Raw genomic sequence first — 16,150 nt, 5'->3', positions numbered from 1 at the left:
GTGAGTGGGAAATGTGAAATACTGCTTGTCCCTGATGTATTAGTGAAAAGTGTATGCATTCTGTATAGCGTTTTTGCACTCTGGAAGTGCAACTCTGAGTAGAGAGACTCATTAGTAAAGCTAAGCATTCTTATAAATCACTATTTATTAGGCCAGAATTCTTACAAGTCGTGAGCATTACCTGTAATTTATTCTCAGTCTTACACATTAAAAATCATGGGTTGTGCAGCTCTTCAAAAATTTCAGTCAGTGCAAGTTCTGGAAACTTTGTGGGGGTGATTTATGTGTATTACAATACTGTCTGTAGGCACTTGAGGAGAAAGGCAGCAAGCTGAGCAAACATGTTACCTTAGCAAATAGACACAGAGGACTATCGATATAAGATGCACGAGGACTGCAGGAGGAGAACTGCCAGTGTGTTTACTGCAGTAAAACCCCCAGACACACTGAGAGATAGAGACCTATTTAGTGAGTGTTAGGCAAAAGGCTTCAAATGGGTGACTTAATGGTTAAATTCAGTGTCACTGTTTACACACTTTCAAATCCCAAATTTGTCAATGACTTCATAACAACTTATCAACCATCTGCAATATCTGAAAGAATTATCAACAAAAAAAATCACTGACAAAAATATTGCATGAGCCCTCTACTGAAGACCCGATCCAATGATAGTTTTTGTTTTGGCTTTGGACCAGCTGAAAGTACTGCTCCACTGGATTGGATAACATCTTGACTTTACACTGTGAAATGTCACTCAGAAATGAGTAGGCGTAGGAAATGAAATAGCTGTCGCTCTGTCTATTACATGGACAAATAATTGGATAAAAGTTCATGCCCGGCTCCTGCTGAGCTCTCCAATGCTATTTGTTGGTTTTGGACTCGGGTGTTTTTTCAGGCCCAAGATCATTTGAGAAGTACACATAGTTGAATTGCCCGGGGTGAAATAAAAGGCCACTTAGTTGTTGTTATTTTCGGTCAAGGAAGTAATTTAATTGATTTATGGTGACAAGAAAAATATACCTAAAATATAAACTAAGCTGTTGAGGTCAAGTAACATTTCAACACTGAACCCTTTCAAAAAGGATCTTTATAGGGGATCTGGCTTTATTGATGTCTGTGCCTCCACATCAGCAAAGAAAGAAATTAGTATGTTTACAACTAAAATAGTGCTATATAATCCCTATATATATATATATATGTATATATATATATATTATAATAATGCCTTTAATCATCTAAGGCTCAGATGCCAGAACTTTAAATGGAAAGAAAGAAGATTGATCATAACATATAGTTCATACTGGATACATAGCTAGGCAATACATCCTAACATAGTGTAATGTGTTATTCATTTAATATTCATCCATCACATATACAGACCCTGCTGTAGCCACCCCTTAAGATAAGCAACAACAAGACTAAACTGACCTGTGTGTCCAGTAACGGATGATGCCTTGCCCTCTGACGTTCCTTTGATAGTCTGTACTGTTATCAGATACTCAGTGCCAGGGAGCAGACCTGTAAAAAAACACATATACACAGATATTCTTAGGATCCTTCCATAAAAAAGATAAAAAGATTAAAAAAAACACACACTGTGGTAATATATTACATAAAGGGTACATATACACATACATAAATACATACAAACAAACAAATTACTTCCCCATATTACAGTACATAAAGGGTACATACATAAATACAAATAAACATACAAATGACAGACAAATGTTTGTTCCAGTGTTTCCAAAGGTATATATTGTGTCACTTAGTGTAGGGTTGGTTAAGACCAATATTTGACTCAGCTGTAGTGTGTGAGGGAATGTAAGAACACAAGCAAACTCACCCACGATGGTGTGCTTGGTTCTGGCCTCTGCACTCATGGCCACAGTCTCTGTCCCTTCTTCTCCGTCCGGACTGGCATGGGTTAGTCGGAAATGATCCAACTCTATGTCGGGGTTCTTCCAGTCCACCTGGATGGAGTCCTCTGTCTGACCCAACACACGGATGCCGCTAACAGAAGACAGCTCTGTATGCAAAACAAATAAATAAACAAATTGTGACTGTAACAGTGGTAATAGAGCACTCAAGTAATACACTGACAGACAAATAAATGCAGTCTGAGGAGGCTGAATCAGTACGACATGTTGTGGACAGGGCCAAGTCATTATCTCTGTGTACTGAGCAAAATGCACTGTGTAGCAACAATTGTTCTCCTCAGGTCCTCGTAGAGGTAAAACTGCTCAAACAACACTCCTGTGTTTAAAACACAGTTGATATGGATGCAGATATATGTCATTTGAAATCTCTGGAAAACGATACGTTAGGAAGGCGATAGAAATCAAATTCTTAGTTCCACTGGTGGTGAAGTGCAGTCAATGTGAGCTTGCTGTTGTCATGGACCCACTATATTGCTGATCAGGCAATGAGGCCTTGAAAACGTGTTTTTTAGATATATGTGTGTGGTACTGCTGAAATAAAGTACACCCCAGACTATTGTAATGTTTTCTTCCTAAAAGTAACAGCCTGTTACTGTACATGGCTGGAATTTGACTGTGTCAATGTGATGCCCAGCTTCTAAGGTAGTTCTTCCTTCAAGACTACCTATTTCAGATGTCATCAAGTCTTGAGAAATGTCATCACTCATCAATCAATGTAGGCTACTCCTTAATCAATGTTACACCTGTTCATTTATTTTCACAGGAAAACAATTGTTGTCCCAAGATATCAAACTGATTTTCTCAGATTGAATGGAGCTTAGGGGTTTTACATTGTCACTGCTTGTTAGCATTTGAATGACACATGTTAGTCATCTTTGGATACCCAGTGAGTGGCACTCTTCAGAATCATTACCCTTTCAGTTTGCAATTTACGTATGCAATGAGGAGATAGGGTTGCATGGCCCTGAGGCCAGCGTAACCATGGGGAAAGTCCACAACAGACCATAGTGCTTCTTCACCAATATCAGCAAGATATCCTGAAACGGAAATAGCTGTGTGTGTGGTATCATTTTTTAGAGCAAGACAGACAAAAATAGACATTGAAAAAAAAGGCATAACAACTAGTGCATTAAGCAGAGTTGAATAGACAGGCAAGCAAACTGCTCTCACAGCAACAAGGCAGGCTGGGAAACACGAGCGTTCAGCTGCTGAAGTTGTTCACAGCCTTGCCAAAGATGATTCAATTGATACCAGCTGTGTAGATAACAACTTCAATAGCTGTTCTGGGGCTACCGGAGGCTCATAAAGATGTGGAAGAGGATGATGTGGGTCCATCAACTGAATATATACCCTGGCCTTGCACTTTGTACACTCGGTGAATTACACCAAGGAGAAACGGGAAACAGAACGTGATTTGGTTTTCAATACACTGAATGGCTGAATTTCAGTAGACTTTTGCTGACTGTAGGATTTATTTTCAATACCCACTGGATGCCTTTCACAAAGCTCTTCCTGTCTGAGACATATTTGAGGACAGCCAAGAGAAAGGGAAAAAAAGACTCTGTTAACACGTTTTGCATCTCAATGCTAAATAACACTGTTGTTTTCTCTGGTGGCAAGACTATACCCCAACCATCTGAAAATGGTTGCATATGTGGAAGTTAAAAGCTTTTACCAGAAACTGTCCCATCCAGTTCGGGACAGTCAGTTCATCATATCCAGATGAAGAGCACATTCTGTATTCTCCCATAAGAGCTGAGCCCACAGAGGGTTTCATAGCGGGCCACATCACAGAGCAAGGCACATCTCCCAACTGCATCTGTAAGTGGTCCACCTTCCCATAAAACGTGTCTACTGCTTCCTTCTGGTTTTAATTGGCTAAAACCAGTGTGATTTAATGATTCACAACCCATCCGTCAGCAGATTAATGCCTTGCACGGAAGGAAGTTAAGCAGCTGCATGCTGCAGCCTTTCGATCCCAAATGATTAAGCTATAAGCCTGTCTGGCTGAGTTGAGTGGCGCTCTTACCTGTAGCGGCCTCTAGACTGACAGATTCACTGTTGATCTCCTTGATAACAGCATACACCTGTACAACGTAGGTGAGCCCCGGGACAAGGCCAGTGATTAAATAGGAGTTCTCTGTGTTGGGGACATTGACGGTGATGAGCGCCCCCTCGTCGCCCTCTGGGTGGTAAGTCAGCACATAGTACTCGGCTCCTCTGACGAAGTCCCATTCCACCAGCAGAGACATCTCGGTGGCCTCCAGCAGACGCAGCTCTTTGGGACCCATCACTGTGAGCGAGAGGAACCAAACACACGGGTGCAGTCTTGTCAGGTTTATGTTAAAGCAACACTATGCAACAATTTGCCACTTTTTTGAGGTATGCTTTTATCTAGTATAGTAGTATCGTTATTATCTTCCGATTAATTTTGATGGTATATTATCATGTGGCTTGTTCCCACAGGTCATCCAGGATATGCACAGTATAGTTCTGTGTTCTTGGTTTGAACATACAGCAAAAATGAGACAAAATCAGACAGATCTTTCAACGCAGAGAGAAAGCTTAGAGGAAGAGCATCAGGAGGGCTTCAATAACAAGGCCTCAAGCCCTAAGGGGACAGGCAGTTAGCTGTCAGGCGAGAGCGAAATTTCCACTCAGAGCCTCCCCTCGGGGGCATAGGTGGAAAATACTGAGACGGGGCAAATTCAAAGAAATACAACAAGGGGGTAAAAGTGGAATACACAGGAGTGCTCGAGGAAAATGGGTGCTGTGGAGACCACATGAACCAGGAAAGAATGCACAGAAGTTTTGGACATTGTTCCACATGGCGAGTGGCAGGAAGCTGAATGTTTTCCTAAAGTTCAGCGGGAGCCAATCCATCCAGTGGCAGTTAATACGCCTGTTCCTGCCGTGCTTTCCAGGTACTGCCAGTAACAATTTGACTCTTAAATAATATTTCAGAAAGGCCAACGGGACAAATAAATTAACATCTAAGGCGTAGAAAAAAACCAAGTACTGGAAATTCATGTCACGACTGATTGATAATGAGGGGAGCACATTTTGAAAATGAAAATTACAATCATAACAAAATCATGTTTGGACTTAATAAAGAGTAACGTAAATCTGCAGCACTGCATTTCAGCCAGAAAGACGTCGCCATGGTGTTAAAAACATTTTCGAAAACATGAATGGGCTTTCAATCAGCACAGCTCTGCTAATAACATGTATAGTCAACTAAAAAAGAGTGTCTTTCTGTATTGTAATTTACATACTTACACGGCATTTAAGCTTAACCATTGGGAACTCCCATCACATATATCACTTTTGTAATAGTACTGGAATTTCTAATAAGAAGCCCAGTTATCACAATAGTAGTAATAGTGGTTATTTGTGGTTTGTCTGCCACTGTGGAAAGAGTGCTGAGAGCCAGCTCAGGAGGAGGCCTGACACACTAACCAAACTAAATCCCTCACATCTGCTAGGGTTTGATCGCACTTTGAAGACCTCTGAAAAATCCACCAGCTCTTCTGAGGCAAGGATGAAGATCAGCCTGCGATTTTTCATTTGTTAGTTTATAGTCTTATTATTACTGACAATATATTAGATCACATTCAACCTAAAGTTATGCCCTTCTGGGAGAGCCAACCAATTTCTGAGTAGGCATACGGTATATTGAGTGAGATGAAATAAACTAACAACATACTTAGGATGTGGGTAAAAATGTTGTTTTTGGTTGGTGGTTTGAAAAGAATTTTGTTTAATGGCATGCAACAGTGGATGCTCTTGATGGGAGAGCTCTCTCATATTGCGCAGTTTGCTACAGAAGTACATACCGATGTGGGCTTGTTGCATTTGGATTTGATTTTTCATTTTCACTTTAACAAACATATTCTCTTGCTAAAGTATCTTCCCTGGCAGTGTTTCTGTCCATCTCCAAACCACTGGTGATCTACATAAACTAAAACAGACCAAATGTGTGAATAATATTATATGAAAAACTTCAAAGTTCACTCTGAAGTTTGCTTGAGGTGTGAAATGTTTTATATTATGAGCTGAGTGGAGAGCCCTGGGTTGAGACAGTTTGGCAGAGAAGACTGTCCAGAACCCCACTTCCCTGACACAGCTTTTTTGCTTTTTTTTTTTTTGGTCTTTGACTGATCTCAATTACACTGTCTCTCAAATTGAAACTCGTTATCCTGAAGTGTAAACTCAGATCTTCCACTCACTGAAATGTCTACCATGAGCAATATTGTCTTTTCTGATGAGCCTGACCTACACATTCCAGTGGGGCTGCCATATCTCTGAAGGATCTCTCACTCTCTGCCACTAGCTGTCAATCAGGGTCTCTAAGGATAATTTGAACTGGTGGACTTGGTTACTACATGTTAAACTGAGATAGCCGACAATTACTTCTGCTGTCAATTACCTGTCATGTGAGCAATCATTCATTCATTCTGAATAGCAATAAGCTGAATAGCTTCCTTTCTATACAGGAGGACATAATGGTGCTTTTATCATTGATCTTTCTATCCATCCGATCCAGTCATTGTCTCTTTGTGTAGGTCAATGTGTCTGTGCAATTCCTGTGCAATATAACTTACTTAACAGATAGCAGTTCTACTACACAAACAAAAAATATGAATAAAACTTTACCCATGGAGCAGTCGTCGCCAAAGAATCCCTCATCGCAGATGCAGCGTCCATCCACACAACGGCCATTTCCGACGCAGTCGTTGAGGCACCGCTGGACACTGCAGTCCTCCCCTGTGAAATGTGAGAAGCAGACGCACTTGCCGTCCACACAGTGGCCCTTGTCGTTGCAGTTGTCGGGGCAGAGGAGCTGGCTGCAGTCGTCCCCACCGTAGCCGGCGTGGCACACGCAGCGTCCGTCCACGCAGCGGCCGTTGTCGTTGCAGTCGTCAGGACACGTTGACACGGAGCAGTCAGGACCCTGCCAGCCCGGGTTACACAGACATTTACACGTGTCGTGCTGGAACGTGCCATGGCCACTGCAGCTCGTGTCCATGCCTGGTGATAGAAGAGTAACTCTGTTCTGAACTGTTCATGAAAAGTGACCAGTCTCACACCAGAGTGGTACAGAGGAGTAGTAGGCTACACCAGAGGACTACACCAGAGCAGTACACCAGAGCAGTACACTAGAGTAGTCCTCAAGGCTTATGAGGTCTTCTGGTGAAGTACACTATGTGATGGTGAAATCACACGATATTGCTGATAATACATATAGCCATTTCACGACTGCTTTTATTACACACAGTAGGTGCACAGCACGCAGATCAAACTGTGAGATGAGTAACAGCTGGGGCTTTAGATCAGAGAAATATGACACACAGTCACAACTCTTATATACTCAAACACGCGCACGCGCGCGCACACACACACACACACACACACACACACACACACACACACACACACACACACACACACACACACACACACACACACACACACACACACACACACACACACACACACACACACCACACTCTTACGCACATACACAGAAAGAGAAGAGACATGTGGCTATTCAACTGTATGGTTTCAGTGTGGTCTGTGTAATACCAGTGAACTTTTCTCCTGAATCCATGCACATACCTGCTGATTTGCAGCAGCCCTGGGCACACTGGGCTTTCAGGAAGGTCACCTCCTCCTCTAAGCCGTTGACGCGGTAGAGTAGGGACTTGAAGTCCTCCGAGTCGGCACAGCTGCACGAGGGTGTTTGCAAGCGGATGTTGTGCTTGAAGACGACGTCGTTCTCTCCGTTCACAGTCAACTCCTGCATGGCACCCTGGGAGTCAGTGTTCTGGTCAGTGGAAAGGATGGCCTGAGACCCCACCTTGCAGTCTGTGCCAATCTTGTAAACATGGCTGAAAGTGACCCCCTTTTCGGGCCCCTGGTCCTCTGCCACAGTGAATAAGGAGATGGCGAGAAGCATCCCCATCAAGAGCAGGATCCTTCCCAGAGGACTTAGTCTGGTCACCATCGCTGAGGAGAAAGCAAGAAAACTTAATTCAATAATTGTATAATTCAAACACAGCTGCCATCACTCACAGACATATATCACACCAGATGCCTGCAACGTGCAAAAAACATAATAAAGGACTTATGCCATCCAGGCCATGATCAGTTCACCCTTTTGCCATCTGGAAGGCGCTACAGTTCCCTCCAGTGTCGCACCTCTAGACTCTCTAAGAGTTTTTACCCAAGTGCCATTAAACACCTAAACAATTGACAGCACCCGATCCCCACCATCCCCAATCCCTTCTGTGCCTGATCGCCTTGAGGACGTCACTGGGAGAGATTGACATTGGTGATGTGTTTGCTGTGGAGTCCCCCTCCCCCTCCCCCTCCAGCAGCTGCTGTTTTATAATGTACAGTAATCATGAGAGAGGTGTATGCTCTGCCCTGCTCTGCTCTCCTCTCCTCGGCCTGGCCCCCAGCTCCCCCCCCTGTGCTGGATCACCTGCTTATGCCCAGTTAGTGTGTATGGCCGTAGTCCGATTTACACATGTGTCGGTTGTGTCCTGTCGTGGATTGCATTAGGAAATTTATATTTGGATGAAATATCTGTTCATGTGGCATTTGTTACAATAAATATACAAAAGACAACTTGAAATCAATATTCTGTAAGAACACGCGTCAGCCATAGGACTCCTCTTAGTTTTGTTTATTGGAAACGGACCTACATTTTCATCTCTTCTCTGGGTTTTAACACCCTTTGGACTGTCTTCTTCTTATTTTTAGTTATTTATTTATTTATTACTGTGCATATATTGTCTTGCTGTCTTTTGTCTTAGGTGTAGTTCATGTTCCATGCTTCATGTGTCTTGTTATGTGTCACCACTAGGGGAAGTGGAATTGAATTTCGTTGTCACTATGTGCAATGACAATAAAGGCATTCTATTCTATTCTAAATACCGCTGCAACAGACAAAAAGGTAAAAAGGGGGGAAATGGTTATCTTATCCCTTCATATTTACTTGTGCAACACTTCAACCTGGGAAATCATCAGGCAAAGTCATGTGAATGTGTAAATGTTTTCCATAGCCATAGTGCTTAATACAAGGCCTTATTTTTCTTCTGGTCACGTTCTTTTTTCCGAATCGGGGTTTCCCCTCCATGTTAAACATACGGTTAAGATTGATATTCAGGACATCACATTATGTTTAATGGAGCAAGTTTGTTTTACAAGAGGAATATAGATCTCCCAACTTACAGCGGAATGTCTGCTGTCTCTCTGCTTCGCTAGCACATTCTATCCAAACCATTAATTACATGGGGGCAACCACAGGGGACTTCAAGGAGCATGGAACGCTTTGAATGGAATGATGTCATTTCTAGTAGCAGTGATGTCATTCCATACTTCTACCTCATTGAGAATAAGAATTAGACACGATCGATGAAACCTTTAATGAAGGTCACTGGAAAGTATTCTCCAGACTTTTCAAACCGCAAACATGCATAAAAAACGATCTTCCCAAGGGTGTCTTCAGGCATTAAGATTCCTGAAGACTAGTAACTTACTTATTATAGGCATGTGAATTTGTGTGGTCTGAAGAAAGTTAAATCTTCGCTGCAGAGCTGCCTGCAGTAAGTTGAGATGCCACGGTCCCGGAGTTAAACTCGGATTTCACAGCAGTGGCAGACATCTTGCTGATGAATTGCTGTGCCTGCCTTTGCAAAAGCAGTCAAGCATAAAGGATAAGCCTATAGGACTGTCGCATTTGCAATGGTTCGAACCGCAACCTCAGTCAGGCAAAACATTTGGGAAGCAATTTTTTAAACTGCCCCACATGTCCTAAATACCCAATGTACCTAGCCAACAAAGGATGAAGGAATAAAGTCTGTCAAAATGTCCAAATGAAACCAGTAAAGTGGCAGTAATATTTTGAGAATGTCCTCTTATTTTCTATTAGAGCGGAGCACGACATGGATATCTATATTTACAGCACCCAGGGTGGCCTGCTGTGGACATCAGTGTAAAGATGTTTCTGTTTTAAATGAATGTTATTTCCTCATTAACTGAAGGGGCATTGCTTTAATCATGGAGGAATGCAGTGTATGCACTGGTATCTGTGGATAGGATAAAAACATTTAGCAACACACACATGAAAGAGAGGAGGAACAGATGTGAAATAATGAACTGGGAGAGGGAGATGACCAGAGACTTCAGATCTCCCGACAGAGAGGTGGGGAATGTCAACACAAGAATATGCCAACCATCAGCTCACATAGGCGAAGGCATAACCTACGCTAGTAGGTTGCAATATGCAAGATATTATATGGATGTTTCTGATTATTCCATTGAGTCTGTCGACCAAATCTGCTGCCTTTAATGTTGATTTTGCTTTCAACCTTTAAAGTAAAAAACATGTCTGTCATTCAACTCAGGAAATGAAAAGAAAATGGTCAAAACAGTACGCCATAGGCTTTCTGAACATCTGATCAAAAAAAAAAGTGGCATTATTCGGAATGACGGACAGGAGGAAGTATGTGTCCTCTTAAAAAAAAGACATGGTCAGCACGCGTACAAGTCCACATAGATCTTCCATAAAGGGCCCTGTTTATTGCTCACTGTGCTTTTTATTCAATGCTTGCTTTCCCCCGTCTTTTATTTCTCTTGGAAAAGGCTCCTCAGATACCTGCCAGTGTTTTGCAGTCATGGTTGCTACTGTGTGTGGAAGAGGGCGAGAGGGGGGAGGGGGTAGGGGTGTGTGTGTGTGTGTGTGTGTGGGGGGGGGTGCAGGGCAGCGCTCCACTCTGCAGCCAGAGTTTTTGGAGAGGATGGTGAGTTCACTTGGTTTCCACCTGGCCTTGTGGAAAACAGAGTGTGTGCTATAGTGGTCCGGCGAGCAGAGAGTGGTCAATGCAGACATGTCCCTCAGAAACAGCCTCTTCTTTCTCTTATAAACCAGCCACAACTCAAGTACTTATTTATATAGGAGTACTGTGCTATAACACAAGGCCGTAATCATAATATTCTGTACTTACCCCCTTCAATATTCAACAATACTCAAAATCACTTGTAATCACAAACTGAAAATGGTATGCTAAACGGTTAAATAACCGACAGAGAAAGAGATTGCAGAGGTGAGATGATCTCAGTTAAGTGAACTTCACAAACTGAGAATACTGTACAGAGAATTGCAATTGAATAAAAGTGGAAGATATGAGATGATCCACTGCCTTCTCTCTCCACCCTTCATCTGTAGCATTTGATCAGTGCTCTTTTTAAGTTGAACTAGGGTAGTGCTTAACTACTATTGTTACATAGAATAGAATACATTCTATATGTAAGTATCCAAAAGCCCATTGTGTAAACAGAGAGGGTTAAAGCGGCTAGTAATCAAGGATCTTTGGTGTAAAGTTAAGATCTTAAGTTAGTGCTTAACTACCACCACCCCCCCCCCCCGCCCAAACACTGGTCGTTGATGTTTTTTGCATTTAAAATTAATTTACAGAAATAAAGAATAAGGGTGTATTGGACTGAATTCATCACAGTGGAAGGACACCATCTGAACACTACACAGAAACGCCTTCAGTAACTCACCCCCACTGTTCTTATGGCCAACACTCTCCCTGGACCCCAAGGCCATGTTGCTTGACATCTCCTGCAGAGCCACAAGCTGCCATGGTCTTGTGATGGCACCAGTCTGTTAAGTAAATCTGACATCACTGCCTTGTGTGTCTGTGACAGTTTGTCAGCCATAAAGTGGTCAGTAAACAGCACTGCTCAAGCCAAAGCTCACATCCTGGCCACTGGAAGAGTCTGATTTTCAAAGCGAGGCAGTGTACGTATTGTACACACGTCTTCCAGTGTGGGGAAGAATGGGGGGGAGTGTCCTCTCCACTACTCAGTAACTGCTCTACTAATGAGATGCACTTACATTTCTGCACAGGGACTGAGCACCACTCCAGCAGGATGAGAGGGCGGTGCTGGGGGGAGAGGGGGGGTACACAAGGCCAGACATCCTATGTTTAATGCCTTCTGCTCTCCTGAGACACATTAACGGACAAAGCCAGTCTGTTCCTCTGTGTTTTTGAAGTCGTATTCGAGTCGCACCATCAGAGAGAAGACGAAAGGATTTACTGATGCTGGAAAAAACGAGGTGGTTTAGGGAGCAGAGGAGAGGAGAGGAGAGGCGAGGAGAGGAGAGGAGAGGAGAGGAGAGGCGAGGAGAGGGAGGAGGGAGCCCCAGTCTCGATTCTTCTTAAAGTGCGGCCACAGACATGCAACCCGTGCGGAGTTTCCTCTCCGCTCTGAACGCTGCAGAAGCTGAAGGCAATTATGAGTGAGTCAGAGCAACAGCTTCATATCCCCTGCTCAGACTGCCGGGCTGCGCACCCAAACCACAGAGGCCTTGATAAGGTTACGGCCAGGCAGCGTTTAGCCCAGTGACCTTATGTAACGCTCACTCACGCTAACTGTATTTTATAAAGCGTCCTCTCATGGCCAGCAGCAGGCAGGTCAACAGCCACATCTGGTGCTCATTTTGATCCAGGCTACTGATTAAAACGGCTACCAGCACAGTAGCACTTTCACTCACACTATCAGACCAGGACCATGTAATGCAGCGTGATGTTCCTAATGTGTGCGTGTGTGTGTGTGTGTGTGTGTGTGTGTGTGTGTGTGTGTGTGTGTTGGGGTGGGGATAGGGGGGTTGCATGTTGAAGTGGATTTTCCGAGCCAGAAATACACGGAGACAGACGGACGCAGTCAGCAGATTTCTTGTCTCACCTTTGTTCACTCCTCTGTCCCTAGCGCCAAGCTAATAGTCCTAAATAAAGGAGCTTTAATACAGCGCCTACAGTGTGAAGTCAGGAGTGCAGTGCAAGGAGTGTGTGTGGCACAGGTACTATACTCACAAACGCACAAGACACCAAGAAAATGCCCACAAATGTCCCATGGCTGGAACTATCATTAATCTAAGCACCTAAACATCCAAACATACCATGCATACATTATATCACTCTTGATTTTATATGTTATGTAGCATTGCACATTTTTATTGGCTTTTATTGGATTTCCTGGTGGTCATCAATAAAAGACACTGCTCACATTTGTAAGTAAGGTTGGTTCCCTTTCATCCTTGGTGAAATGTGTAATACATTTAAACAATAATAACATTTATAAACATTTATAAAATCATTTTTCATCCAATGTTCTGATGACAAATGAAGAATCCATTTCTGAGCACCTTGAGAGGCAAAAGGGTCTCCCATTGCAAATAAATCTTAATAACTGCAGCCATTCAATAAATGAGATAATAAAAGGGAATTCAGCATTTTAATAGCCTTTTAAAAATGTCACAGGAGTCAAACTAATAACCTGACTGAAAACTTCTGTGATTCTGAATGACATTTGATTTTACAAGAAAGCACATGGAGGGTGGGGTTGTCACTGTGAATACAAACCTTTAAATATTAAATAATATCAAATAAATAATAAACCTATCTAAATTATATTGTCCTCAGCCAAACATAACACAAGCAGCATAACACTAAAGTTGCTTTGTACAAGATTTATACAAGAGAGCAATTAAACCTCTTTCAAGAGTCAGCGAGGGGAAATAATAATGCTGAAGAAGAAAGCTGGCCTTACCACTGCAGTTTGTTTCTGCTGAGATGAGTCAGTATCCCTCCTGCCTGAGACCAAGAGTGGGGCTGGATGTGTGCCTCTCCCCCGACACCTGTCGACAAGTTTGGGATCAGGCTGGTCGGGCGTCCTGGGCAGCCCCGATGTGATTTCCACAGTAGCCGTCTCCTCAAAGAGTTTTTAAAATCCTCTCCTCAGCCCCAAGCCAATGGGCGGGCTGGGCGGGCCTCCTCGTGCAGCTCCACCAGGCTGCCTGACACACAAAAAAAGAAAGAAAGAGAGAAAAAAAGAAAGAGAGGAAAAAAGAAAGAGTGTAAGAACGAAAGAAGGAGGCAGATATTGAGAAACATTCCACTTATTTTCTTCACTGGCCCTCATCTGATAGTTAAACATGACCAGCACTCTCCCAGTCCAGATGCCATTTCACAGGTAGAGATTTTAGTTTTTTTTTTGTTGTCTTGAAAGACGTGTCATCTTACAGTAACAGCAATACCTATTCATCTCTTTTACAGAGATGTATGCACACCAGAAGCCAAAGTCAACAGCTCTCTTCTCTGGGTTTTAACACACAACGGGCTAGAGCATTTATGAAAACTAACTTAAATTCACATGATTCTGGGACAACATTTTTTTCAATGATTTGATGGAAAATACATTTTTACTCTAAACTCAGATTGATCAACTGTAGTCGTGTATAAACAATACAATAAACAACAATAAAAAAAATATCTAAAAAAAAAAACATGTCTGTATGGTCAAGCCAGTTTCAATAAAGCAGAATATAAAAGAGCCATAGGGAGTTATTTGCAGTGGACGTGAGGGACATTCATTGACACATTACTGCTGTCAAGTCTTTAGTCCAGCTTCAAAGAGGTGATGGGAGAGCCTGAGGGGACACTTGCTGACTGGACACTTTTGGCATTGGGTTTGGTCACCATTCTCCGCAGCCAGCACATGTTTGCCCCTTAAATATTTCTGGTGTTGTGTTGCACCAACCGGTGGATGGAGAAACACTTATGGTGAAATGAGAGAAGCCACCAGGTGTGTGTGGGTTGGGGGCTAGGAGAAGGACTGTGTTGAAGTCACAGTACTCCATAACTTTCAAAAACATCTTCAATCAGATAGTGACACCAACTTCCTGTCTGCGCCCTGACAAACAGGATGTTGTCCATTAGTGGCGACGTGGGAGAGAGAGCTGGGAATTAGTAGTGACACAAAAAAAAACATTAACACCAAAATAAGTTCTATACTTGGAGTGGAAAAAGAGAGAAAAAGTAATTAAAATATCTGACACATCTTTGTCTGGCTAAAGCATCTTGGAAGTCATTTCATGTGGTTAGAATAATTTAAAGAGAATAAATAGAGCAGTATTTGACATCAGACAGAAGAGTGGCATGTTTGTTGGCCTGAGGGAACAGTAGAAAAGTATGTAGATGTTAGTTTATCCCACTGAGTTATAGACTTAATACAGCACATGGACATGTGTGTTTCAGCTGTCAGAGAGGACAGAGGATGGACAGGAAATGCCTGCAGAGACTACTGACTAGACAAGCGTAGTCTTTAAAACACACAAATGCAGGATGGTAAGCAAATATTCTGGAAGATACATGTGGGGGGGTACTGATATATTTAATTTGCTTTCTAGATTTCCAGGTTATTTAAAAATTACGAAATTTCCAGGACAACTTTTTCACAAGCAATTACAAAACAATATTTCCCTTAATCAGTGCAGGCTGTTGGATTCCAGATACACTTACACAGTAACGACTAACAAATACAGACTGTATTTGTTTATTGTGTACAGGAATGCACCCCAACATGTAGAGAAACACAGGAGAGACTTATGACTTCCTCCAGTCTCTTTTATGGGCCTGTGACTCAGTGAGAGAGCCCTAACCCAGTGGGAGAGAAATACGTCTTAAACAACCACGTGGGAGGTCCCTGGAGCAAGGAGTGCTCAGTCTCTCCATTTATCTGTCAGGGAGCAATAAAGTCACCGCAGTGGTCAGGAGAGCAAGCAATTGTGCATGTGAGGCTACTGTAGAAACAAAAGCTAGAAGGGGTGAGGATTCTGCTGAATCATCTCAGAAACACTGTTCAAAATGTATACGTTTTTGAAAACAAATATCGGTTGATGTCGTATTCAATTTAGCCTTACAAGACAACAAACTCAGTGAAATGGGAGTCTGTATCCTTTATGATTGAGAAACAGTACAACAAATCGATGTTGAATTTCATCAACATTCAACAAACACATTGACTTCATTTCCTTTTTTTTGGCAGTCATTCTTCTGTATTTCTTACTTTTGAAATCTCATTATATACATTTCATCTATCTGGCTTCTACAGTGTTATTGCTATGCCTTTCCCCCCAGTAATATAATGTAATATAATATAATATATTATATAATATATTAGCGTTTGCCTTTTCAACACAAACTAGGAGATGAAGTTACGGAACTCACAGTGGTTGACAGAGACCAGGAGCTCTGTGCTTATTGATTCATGATTTTTTTAAACACTTTAAAAGGATGTGTTAGAGAAAATACAACCTTGTATCATTATTTTTTCTTTTATGAAAAAAAGAACTA

General features: G+C 42.4%; 1 protein-coding gene across 1 annotated transcript in view; it reads right to left on the bottom strand.

Annotated features, from left to right (window-relative positions):
* tnn (tenascin N) overlaps positions 1-13,717 on the bottom strand; it is a 30,719-nt gene extending 17,002 nt beyond the window's left edge. The window contains exons 1-6 of the mRNA XM_048260413.1: positions 13,566-13,717; positions 7,560-7,949; positions 6,597-6,971; positions 3,970-4,233; positions 1,847-2,029; positions 1,429-1,518 (exon numbers count right to left, since the gene is read on the bottom strand). Coding sequence (XP_048116370.1) covers positions 1,429-1,518; positions 1,847-2,029; positions 3,970-4,233; positions 6,597-6,971; positions 7,560-7,947 — 1,300 coding nt within the window. The 5' untranslated portion in view covers positions 7,948-7,949; positions 13,566-13,717. The remainder of the gene's footprint in view (positions 1-1,428; positions 1,519-1,846; positions 2,030-3,969; positions 4,234-6,596; positions 6,972-7,559; positions 7,950-13,565) is intronic.
* Between the last annotated feature and the right edge of the window lie 2,433 nt (positions 13,718-16,150).

Source organism: Alosa alosa, chromosome 1, assembly GCF_017589495.1.
Source record: "Alosa alosa isolate M-15738 ecotype Scorff River chromosome 1, AALO_Geno_1.1, whole genome shotgun sequence".
NCBI classification, from domain to species: domain Eukaryota; kingdom Metazoa; phylum Chordata; class Actinopteri; order Clupeiformes; family Clupeidae; genus Alosa; species Alosa alosa.
Note: the sequence above shows the minus strand (reverse complement) of the source record. Positions and strands in the feature narration are given on the sequence as shown.